We start from the raw sequence: 12,015 nt of genomic DNA, 5'->3' as shown, positions 1-12,015 counted from the left end.
AGGCGGGAGAAACCTAAGATTAAGACATTTTAGGTTTTTCTTTTGTTTTTCAAATAGAAAATCGCGAGTCTCCCGCCTGCACCGGGTCTGTTGGCGTGTATGTTCATTACTATGTCACGTAATGCTTGTATCTAACATACACAACGTGCCAACATATTGAAGTTGATAGTCCCATCTATTTGGCCCATTTCCTACCTGTTCTTGTCACATTCGTTACCTTTCCTCTCTCAGTGCTGTTGTTCTCCTCTGCCTTGCAAGAGTCACTTTTTCACTTAAAGACTGCTGCGAGTTCCAACTTTTCTGCCCATTTCCTGTCTGCTCTTGATACACGAACCCCGCATGGGCTCGAACGTGTGTGCCTTTTCATTACTATACTTTGACACGGAAGTCTTCTCGATTTGAACGATCCTCATTATTAACACCCTGGCGATCACCTTCTCACATTTACCGTAGCGCGGACCCCTTCCTCAGGGCTAAAGGCTCTCAATAACAAAACCGTTTCATTGTGCCCCAGCGAAGGAAATTGCATTGTCCCTGCAGATCTGCCTTTGGAGTCGGTCCAAGGACTAATAGTAACTCTGCCCACATGGAATTCAATTTCAGAGAGCAGTTATGAGATGATAATACAACCCCAGAGCGCTCTTCTCCTGCCCCTGCAATCCACAGTGGCGATCATGCTGGAAGGGTCCCCCTGCTTCAAGGAGTCTATGTGCAGTCGGCAAAATTCATCACCAGACTTACGGATAGATTCGGCTCTACACAGAGGATAGGGGCGGGGGGTGTGGGTGTGTGTGTAGGGGGGTGTGTGTGTGTAGGGGGGTGTGTGCGTGTGTGTGTGCGTGCGTGTGTATGCGCGCGCACACACAGGTGAAAATGAAAGTACATCCTCTTAGTATTTTGTGGTTTTACGTATCTGCCCTTCATCTAGTCCTCATCAAGGTCTAACCGTAGACAAGTCTAAACTCTTATTACATGTAACACACACATTTCACCTTGTCTTTATTTATTAAAACAATCAGGAGCCTTCTGTGCCAAACGTGCAGCCGGCGATGAGTAAGTGTGCAACCCCCCTTAGAAGCATAACTTGAAGCAAGCAATTCCTGTAAGAGTTCCTCCAAAACTCACATCGCCTCAGAGAAATTCAGCTCCACTCCTCCTTCCAAAACGGCTTTAAGCTTAGTGATGCTTGATGGTGTTTGTTTAGGTACAGTTTCCTTTAAAACATTTATTGTATTTTAACAGACTACATGCATGAAGTTGTCTAAAACACATTGCAATATTACAGCACTTTAACAAAATGGTCGTTTTCATTCATACATAGTAATTTGAAACAACATTTATGGTGCGTGGTAAAGCCGGGTTAGTACAGATGTGCTTCTGAACTGTCACCTGGACTAGCTAATAGTGTGAGTAAAATGGTGTTTAATGGGCCTGGGGGTGGTTATTGTTTGATGACTAGCTTATTAACAACGTGTCCCGGGACAGTGCTTGTTCTCGGTTTCCTGTTCTAGCACTGATATACCTTAGAGAGCTCATTTCAGTCTCTGTCCAGGTGACCACATCAGCAGTTCCCGGTTTTATTGCAAGGGCGCTGCTGTATTTCCAGGACATTGCTGTATTGCGTTTGGCTGGCACCATTGCTATGTCTACAATTTGCACTGTTAGTTTTTCACCTACCAGGTTGTCATTCATTACAGCCAAACATCTCCACTTGATTTCAGAAGTCCTGAGGTTCATTCAAGTACTGTTTGCAGACTTAAGCTGTCCAGTGGTGATGTTTTTGGACAGGAACTGTACACTGCCTTCAAGTTTCTCCTTTTGCAAAAAAAACAATTGAGTATATATCGGTTTCAAGGCACAGTCTGTTATCTGTGTTCATGTACTGTGAAATCACATGATATGTTATTTAAACGAACGAAACAAGACTGGCGGCACTCGTGATCAAGGGCCTAGGTCCCGTAACGTGTCGAGTTGTCGACATTTCTGCTTAAATAAATACTGCTTTTTGAAGCATATAAGTGTCAGTGGTGGCGGTTTCTCCATTTGGATTCCTGATGATTGTATCAGCGGTGTTTGGATTATTTAAAGGCTCGCCTCCTTTTCCACGGACCGCCGTCATGAGTGGCTGGGACATGGGTTCTCGGTTCTGAACCGAGCGTGGCAGTTTGGAGATAATATATATATATATATATATATATATATATATATATATATATATATATATATATATATATATTAACAAGAAAGAAATCAAAATGCTGACACAGCACCGCTTTCCTAGTCACGTTTGGTTCTGGTTGAAAGTCCTTTGTAGTAGTTCTGCTCTTGCAGGCAACTGCTTACACTCACTTAGGCCAGAATTCATCATGTTATCCCTTTCACTGAGATGTGCGGTTGCCTGTCTCTGTTGTACATCAAACCAACTTTCCCCTTGGTGCTCTACAGTGAGTTGAGTAAAAAAAGATTCTTCCAAAAAGCCATCTCAGTGTTTTATTTTCAATGGTTTTCTGTGTGCAGCCAATGTTGGCTCAATGTATATACAAACATAGAAAACATTTATTCACAGGACAGATGCAGATTGGTGTGCCTCGGCGCGCTACATAGCAGTCCTCGTAGGGTACTTGTCACATGTAGTCAATTATAGAGACTTTCTGAAGAAATATTGAAAACTATCTCAAATACATTTCGGGGTTGGAGTTCTTCTTAAAGGGGTTTCCAGTTGTCACATTATTCAATCTGTGATTACTGGTTCTCGATCAGGTTCTACCATAAGCCGATCCATAAATAACTGTCACAGAATATGCTATAAAGTATAGAAAATTAAATGCATTCTCTATCCCCTTCTTCACACGCTCTTACTTTTTCCCTTCTCCCTCACTCTATTCTTAATTGTCGGTATCTGTGCTGTCATCACCCTCTTCAGCCCTGGGCCGCTGATGGAATTGGAGGCTGTGATTGTAGATTAGGAGCAGCAGGGTTGGGGTGAAAAAGCCAATGGGATCTTCGCTGGACCCGGTGTGGAGCCTGAGGGAGCCCTTACTGAGCATTTGGCACCAGTGGATGTACTGAGAAGTTTCGATTCTAATAAAGCTGATTGGGATGATGGCCCTCATCGTCATATTGGCGATGCTCATAGTACTCGGCCTTGGTGTCAGCAGGCAAAAAGTGAATTAGTAACTTTAGAGGTTTTGTTGCTACATGGCCCTGTTCATCATCAACCTTAGTTGGTGAGGACTACTTGAGGGTCTTTTTCCACATCATCCTCATTGTTCTCTGCTGTTCTTGGTGGAAGAGGCCTTCTCCTTAATTGGTAATGGAAATTTGAGAATACCATTGATGGGAAAGTCTCTAGATTGCAATAAAAGGTGGCTGGGATAGGCAACTTTTCTCTGACAAAGTTACTTTAGTTGACAATTGATTTGTATACTTTTGTACTGTCAATGATGGTGACGTCCTCAGGTCTGACATTGGTTGGGCCACTGGCAAGAGAGCTGATGATATGGTCTTCAATTGCAAAGAAGTTGTCAATAGACACATCAACGGAGAGCTGGATGGTGTTGTGGTCTTTGATAAAGAGGTCCTCTTAGATCAAGGGACTGTCAACCAGTAATGTCATTCTGAATCATCACAGTTGAAGAGGCAGTGGGAAGAGTGGAGTTCACCTTGGCTATAGTTCAGGCCACGAAACAAGGTGGAAAGAATTTATTCAGTGCTTGGAAAAAACATTGCTAAATGAGTGTATATAAACACTGCTGTTTAAACACTGACAAACAAAGATTCCCAGCCTGACAACTGAAATAAATCAAGCATGTAATTCGAATAAACATTAAATGCAGGAGAACTTGATTTCAAAATACTGAGCACAGAAATCCCCCAACACAATCAAGTAAGGCAGGCTGGGTTCTTCCTGATCAGTAAGAGTGATCAAAATCATTCAGCAGTTTGGCTATAAGTGCTCCTAGGGAGAAAGGTATCTGCATATGGGTTAAATATATAGTACACATATTTGCAGCAATTTAATGACTGGTTCATTTGTGTTTTATTTAGAGCGAAGATCTTAGCCATGCATTTCATGCTTGTACTTTAACTATTAAGTCATATCTGGACAATTTGACATGAGCGTTTGCTCGCTGGAAGGCCAGTCCACCGCTCTAGAATACTAACAAAACAGAAGACCTCCACACCATCCCTTACCAGCTCAAAATCATGGCTTCACAATCCCTATGGCGCTAACATCTATTACCAACTAGGAAATTAAGATCTTGTCCACACGTATACACCGGAAGCTTGATTTTTCCAACCTTCAGGAACTAACTTCATGCCAACAGGCTCAAAATCCAGAGCAGTTTTTATTAGGCAACGTTGAGTCGGGCAATGGAAACTATTATCTCTTTAATGGTTCAGGTTCTACATCACCAACAGCCTCCAGTGGCCGGTTTAACTCACTGGATGCACTGTGGGATACAGCCAAACAGACCACATTCTTACAATGCCTTAAATGAGGGAATGGCCCATGAGAGCAACAGCAAGAAGTCTGAGTGGGAGAACACAAACTTAAGAATTTAATTCAAATTTCTGTTGAGAACTAGAAATGTGTTGTCCATGAGAAACCTCGTTCTCAGAGTGAGGGTACGTAAAAAGAATTGAGACGGGTAACGGGGTTGAGGAGTCACATTCCACCCTGGCAGAGGAGGAAACACAGATGGATAAGAAAACGACCTTCAGTGATGCAAAAGCAAGAAAGAGCTAGATACTTTAAGGCACTGACACATGGCACCATGCAGTTAACCATACCATAAACATTTATGAAGCGCTCAGCTACCACCAACGGCGGTGTCCCGGCGCTAAAAGTAGCAGCGCGATCAGATAGGGGAAAAGGAACTAGAAAGGGCAAATGAAACCATCACGTTTTCAATGCCTTCCTGAAAGTGGATTTTGATTCTGCTTTACGCAGGTGATTGGGCATAGAATTCCAAAGAGCGGCTGTTCTTACTGCAAAGGCTCGCCCACCAATCCTGGCTTTGACAAAGCGAGGTGTGTGGAGAAGCGTCTGAGAGTTGGATCGCAAGGTCCTGTTCTGGTGATATTTCTGAAGTCTCGTTTCAGGTATCCCGGACCTCTATTCCTTGATGCTCTACAGGCAAGGAACGCTGCCTTAAATGTGATTCTCCTTTTCACTGGGAGCCAGTGAAGGCTACACAAATGAGGAGAAATGTGATGTCGGAGAGACACATTTCTGATGAATCCCGCTATAGCATTCTGGACTGTCTGCAATCACTGGGTAATATAGGCAGGGAGACCGAGGTACAAGCTGTTAGCATAGTCCAGCTGAGATGTAATAAGGGCATAGACTATTGTAGCCCGACAGTCTATCAGCAGCGGGGGGAGGAATCTTCACAAAGTTTTAAGTTTCCAAAAGCAAGCTCTGTAAACTTGACCCATTTGGATCTCGCCCGACAGTTTACAATCGAATTTAAAGCCTAAATTTCTGACTGAGGTGACTGGAATGGGAAGGGGGTTCAGCTGCGTCGGCCACCAGAGATCTGCCCGAGGGGGTGCTGGTTGATTAAAGAACATCACCTCCGTTTAGTAAGCATTTAATTTCAGGCAATTTTCTGTCATCCAGGAGGCAATCTTGGTGAGGCAATGCCTGAAGCTGTCAAACGCTGCCTTTGCAGTGTCTTTGAATGAGAACACGAGCTGCGTATCATCAGTGTATGAGATCATTCTCACTCCACAGTGTTCCACTACAGATCCCAAAGGAGCAAGATAAACATTAAATAGCGCCGAGCCCTGAGGTACTCCACATACCATAGGGCAGGAAGAGGATCCAAGAATGAATGGAACCAGTTCAAGATGGTCCCCAAGATACCCAGCTGTGCCAGTCGGTCTAAAAGAATCGAATGACAGACCATGTCAAAGGCTGCGGGCAAATCCAACAGCACAAGCATGGCCCGGCTACCATGATCAAGGGATTCTCAGATGGATTCCGCCACAGAGCATTCCCAGTACTGTAGCCTGTCCTAAAGCCTGACAAAGAGTCCAGAAGAAGGTTATTGGAATCCAGGTAGTCAGAAAGTGGTCTCTGAACTGCCTTCTTCAGACTTTTTGCAGGAGCGAGATGGGCCTGAAGTTCTTAAGTATGCCAGGATCCGAGTCTTCCTTTTTAAGGATAGGCAAAACAATGCTTTTTCCATAGAGGGATAGCTACCTGACGTCAGAGTTGCTTTCAAGATAACATTTAAGTGGGGATTGGAAAAAAGAGCCAGCAGATTGAAACATCTCGCTGGACAAGGATCAAGAGGCGAACCGGATTAACAAAAGCTTTAAGAGTGGAAATTAAAAAGATTATAATCTCATTACTTGGCTCTAGCTGGAGGGGCCAGTGGAGCAAAGTGGTGCATCTCCAGAGAGTAAATGATGTCCTATGTGAGGAATACCAACTATCACAGCAAGTAGGGTGACCAACCGTCCGTAAATTTCACGGACAGTCCGTAATTTCGTCCGTCTGTCCGTTGTCCGTGAAGGATTCTTTAACGGACGCCATTTGTCCGTAATTTTAACCGGGCGCGGTCGCACATCCCTAAAGCAGGCACAGCTTCCACTCACCTCCCTTCTTGACTTGACATGACGCATTCAGGGCTGTTTGCATCTGAATAGATGCCCCTGCTCTTGAAGCTGCAGCCCCCACCCCTCACACCTCCAACCCTTGATGAGCTGTTAAGAGGTGCTTGAAAGTGGGTGAGAGGGAGGGGCTGCAGCTTCAGGAGCAGGGGGCATCTATTGAGATGCAAACAGCCCTGAATGCGTCTTGTATCTGCAATTTGTGTGAGTGTGAGACATTCCCTTTCTGCCCAGGGCCCCAAACCTCCTACAACCGATTACACCGAGGCAGCACGTGGTTCTCATCACAGCACAGAGCTTAATAACTGTCACTAAATTGTAAAAAAAAACTCGATTCTTCAAACATGCAGTCTTTAATGTAATAAAATAAAGAAATGGCACAATCGCACCCACACTGATTAACAAAGTAAGGAGGACAATCAGTTACATCAGTTCTCTCGGAGTATCTCCTTTCAGTACTGTACATCACAGTGGGGGCTGGTAAAAGTAACATTTTGGAAAGAGAGACTGACTTCTCATTGTTTTGTCCAGGAGGGGATGAGGAGCCCTACCCCACCCTGGAAGAGACCAAGATGATACTAGGATACTGCATGCCCACCCCTGTGCCCAACCTGGTGGATCCTGGTCCCCCTCCTTCCCACCCCCCTCCCCCCAGTGATGGCTCCTGTCCCTCCCCCTCCCCCCCACCTGTGGTGGATCCTGTCTCTGCCCTGGGTGGCTTCTGTTCCAGTCCAGGAATGGCTTCTGCAGCTCAAAAAGGCTCAGCTCAAAATGAATATGAAAAGGTGGGCGAGTGAGTAAGTGAAGGGATGGGTGGATGGCTAGATGAATTAGTGAAAGGGTGCATGGATGAATGAAAGATTGAATAGATGGGTAATAAAAGAGGATGGATGGATTGATGAGTGAGTGGTGGAAGGATGGAAGGGAGAAAAGGTAAATAGCTGGATGTATGGGTGGAAGGGTAGCTGTATGGGTAAAAGGGTGGATGGATGAGTGAAATGGTGGATGGGTGGGTGGATGGTTGGATGAGTGAAATGATGGATGGACTGATGAATTGATAAGTGCAAGTGTGAATGGATGGACAGATGAGTGAAAGGGTGGATGTAAGGATGGATGAGTGAGTGAGTGAAAGGGAGGGTAGATGGACTAAAGGATGAATAGATGAGTGAAAGAGTAAAAGGATAAATGGGTGAGAGAAAGGATGGATGAGTGATAGGGTCAATGGATGGATTCATGAGTGGATGAGTAGATGGATGGGTGGGTGGGTGGATGGATGGGTGGGTGGATGGATGGATGGATGGATGGATGGATGGATGGATGGATGGAAGGAAGGAAGGATTGCTAAGTGAAAGGGACGATGGAGAGAGAAAGGAAGGATGGTGGATGACTGAAAGGGTGGATGGGTGGAAGGATGAGTGACTGGGTGGATGGATGAGTAAGAGAAAGGATGGCTGGATGAGTAAGAGAAAGGATGGCTGGATGGGTGAAAGGGTAAATGGCTGGATGGATGAGTGAATGGATGGATGGGTAGAAGAGTGGATGGATGAGTGTACAGATGGCTAGGGTGAAAGGGTGGATGGATGGATGGATGGATAAAGGATGGATGAAGGGATGGATGAGTGAAAGGATAGATGGAAGGATACATGATGGATAGGTTTGCAAATGGTCGAATATGTTTGGATATGGCTGGGCTTACTTATATACCATTGCGCGACATCTGATGTGTCTGTAAAACTTATCCAATTGTCCTGAAGTTTTGTCCTGAATTTTGAACTCCTGTCCTGAATTTGTGTCCTGAATTTTGACCCTTTGTCCTGAATTTTTACACTCACCGTCCTGAATTTGCACCAATGCCAGTTGGTCACCCTAACAGCAAGTGGATGGAAGATGATTTTCATCAACCGCTGTAGTAATAAACAGGCACTCAAATCCATTATCTAAGGGCCTTTGCATAAAGTAAAGCCTAAAAGACAAATAAACCCACTAGCTTTTGTAGACAACTTAGTTATATGCACACACACAACAACATATCCAACAGAAGGGTGCAATATGTGATTTACCTTGATGCCAGAGTTCCAAAGCTCAGATATTAGTTTCAGCCTTTCCTCCAAAAGCTTCTTCTGAGCGGCTGCAACAAGGACCTGGGTTTCAGTTGTTCGAATCTTCTCATCAGAAGCCTGAGGAATAAGAAGGGAAATATTGATGTTTACGCCTCATTCAGAGTCCTACTGAGATAAATAAATTACAAAAGAATCCATATAAAAGAGCTTAAGCTATGGTTCAACCTCAACCTTTACATGGATCTTAAACCTTGGTCAATCAAGCCTTTAGGATAAGCGAGGGTAAAGGTGCCTTTATGGTGACTGTTCACATAGTAGTAGGTTCTCTCTCATTCTCAACCAGCACCACCGGTCCTGAAACAGCCTCTATGCCTGTAAAATTGTGAGTTGTGCACCAGGTACAATACACGTGCATGTATGCAGTGTGTAGACAGACACATCGTCATTCTGTCACAGAAGTGCCCATTCTTTTTAGTTCCCTTCTTAAACACAGGGTAAACTGGTGTTATTTTGCCTAATGAATGAGAGGTGCTGATAACAGGAGAGAGCTTGCAGACTGTGTTTAACAGAGTCACAATAAAAGCAGCTTTACCGAACTCCTCTGTCCTGCGCCGCTCTCATCAGTAGATTCGATTCCACGGAACAAAAAAGGGACATTGCCACAGAGGGAGGAATATCAAGAAACAGTGGGAATCCTAGGCCTCAGCAAACCAGTTCTGGAGAACCTCCTGGGCAAAATGTGCACTTCTCTGGGACTAAGATTTAAGCCAATGATAGAAAAGAAACTATTACGGTGGTTTTGCAGCCTGAAGTACTTCTAGATTCACATACTGTGCATATTCTGCCATCTAGTGGCCGGAGCCGGAAAGTACTGGTAGTTTACATTTTTTCTCCTCTTGGGGATGGGTGTGTCTAGTGAAACCGGACGAGAGTAGGCTATTAAACCCCCCTTTGTGTAGCCAAGACACTAGATTATTTTCTCCGCCATGGAGCTCGGAAATGCCAAGATTGAAGTTAATGTCGTATTTCACTGAAAGGAAGGTCACGACTGGAGAATGCCGCTGGAGCCGTCGTGCCGAAGTATTCTCAGATGGAGGCTTTTTTCACAGGTGCGAAAAATGGACGTGATCCATCAATAACTATTGACCTTAGCTGTAGATCTCACTGCCTCCAAAGTTCACAAACCGTTGAGATTGCGATGTGTTTCCCCAGATAAGGAGAGAAACTGTTGCGAAAAAGTAAGAAGAAAATTTTTATTGCTTAGTGAAATTTGATTCACATCTTGGGGTCAAAAGTGTGACAAGTCCCAAGAACCACTTCATCCCAATGGACTATTGTGTACAGTTCAGAGACAAAAAAGGCTCATACTCACTAAGACACATGGCCAAAGGTAAAGCAGCTAGAAAGGATATTTTCTGGAGTTTCAAGTCACGAGAGATGATGGGCTCAAAGGGTTTGTCCATCAATCTGAATAGAATCTGCTTCAGATTGCAATACATCACCGGCTATTAGGAACAGGCGCAATCGGCTTATCAGAATTGATTTGATAACCTCAATGACTTTGGGGAAGAATTTCCACAGATGTTCCTGTAAGTTCCAAAGTCTAAAAGACCGGGCATACAGTTCTCCACATTCACATCAAATTTGGCAAGATGTTTGGAGTAGAACATCACAATGTCCAGCATGGACACAAGCAGATTGATAGGGTTTTGAAAGACAAATAAGAACACCTTTGCCACTTGTACCTAAAGGACTCTGTTTGAAGACATTTGAGCTTGAAAAAGGAAGAGACTGTTGGTCAAAGTCAATTACCACCTGAACCAGCCACTCAAGTGTGATGGATGCAGAACTCTTACTTCCATCCCAGCACCGAATTTCTCACCTTTGGGAGAGGAGGCATGACTTTAGGTACTCAACTGAAATTCCATGTGCAATATAGTCTTGAGGGTCAGACAAAGACGTCTGCAAACCCCCTTCATAAATCTCTGATTACTCAAATTCTCAAGTATGGGCCAAATAGGTGCCAACCTGTGTATTTACCTCATCAGAGCTTTGTGAAGGGAGTTTGCATAATCGAGCATGTGTCTGACCCCCAGGATAACATTGTATTTTGGAATCTCAGTCAATGACTTAAAATCATGTGTAATACCCTCCAAGAGCATCTAGTTTATGTGACCCATTCTTGACTGTGACTTGCGAATGCCATCCAGATAGGGCACCACGGGCCCAGGATCGTACTGAAAAAACAGAGCTGGGATTACCCCAAAGCATCTTGTTAGAAATGTAATGGTAGTACTGGCTTCCAACTATGAAGAGGGGTGGTCCCACACGAACCACGTGGTCGGTGACGGTCAAGTGGATATTCAGGGGGTCTTATTATCACATAAGATTGAAGGTCCTGAGGATGGCCTCAAGGATTTTACAATTATAAGGCCGAAACGTCGACTTACTAGTCCACATCTTTCTTCTGAGATTAATTCTGTACAGCGACATCTTTGTGTATAGCCAGCAAGATTCGCGGTCATCTATTTATAAAGAGTAGAGCACAAAACAAGTGGATTTTAAGAACAACTAATTTACTTCTTGTCCATTTGTATTTTGTTGATTGATTTTCATTGTTTTTAAATACTGTACCCTTGAAGATGAAAACTTTACATAAAGTGATATTTCTATAAAATCTATTTCCTGTGTAGCTTTTCTTTTGTGAGTACTTACCACTGTGTCAAAATTGAAAGTGACAAATCAAATTAATAACAGGTTTTAATTGATTTAAGTTGGTCCTAAGTTTTGAGAATTCAGATCGATCAACTGCCTGTTACTTAGGTATTTTCAAATAAATTCCCTTGTTGGCAATTTCTCACCCAGACACTGCTGACATGGTGACTGTCATGCCCAAAGTAGATGCAAAACTGTAGACATTTCTAAATAAGTGAGGGACCCAAAAAAGGGATCGATAGGGCTTGGAGCAGTTGCCAAGATTGTCTTTTGGGTGCTGGCGGCACCCTAGCCAAAGTAGTTAATAGGGCGGAGGAAGTTATAGACGTAAGAACTCCCAGTAGACCCGGAAATTATCAGGGAGTCGGCTCAGAGAGTGGTGAACTTTCTGGTGACGTTAAATGTGCACTCTTAGCCAAGCAACACAAAGGTTTTCTGCTTAAGATTGATCTTAAGCAAGGAGATCTGACCATGAACAGGGGCCAAGATGGTGGTTTAAGGGCAACTATATGGTGTGTTGTATATATTAAAGAAGTGACCTTATTTGTAGGCATATATATTGCTTTTACAAAAGCTCAGTTTTCTATCAAAAAGGTGTTCCATCAGAAGGTTTTCA

The 12,015-nt window shown here is 43.8% G+C and overlaps 1 protein-coding gene across 1 annotated transcript in view; it reads right to left on the bottom strand.

The window, feature by feature from the left end:
- Window positions 1-12,015, bottom strand: part of LOC147702787 (histidine--tRNA ligase, cytoplasmic-like) — a 224,313-nt gene that overhangs the window by 24,726 nt on the left and 187,572 nt on the right. Inside the window, exon 11 of the mRNA XM_086931378.1 lies at window positions 8,685-8,801. Coding sequence (XP_086787504.1) covers window positions 8,685-8,801 — 117 coding nt within the window. The remainder of the gene's footprint in view (window positions 1-8,684; window positions 8,802-12,015) is intronic.

Source organism: Lissotriton vulgaris, chromosome 7, assembly GCF_964263255.1.
Source record: "Lissotriton vulgaris chromosome 7, aLisVul1.2, whole genome shotgun sequence".
In the NCBI taxonomy this organism is placed as follows: domain Eukaryota; kingdom Metazoa; phylum Chordata; class Amphibia; order Caudata; family Salamandridae; genus Lissotriton; species Lissotriton vulgaris.
This window is presented reverse-complemented; position numbering and strand designations above follow the sequence as displayed.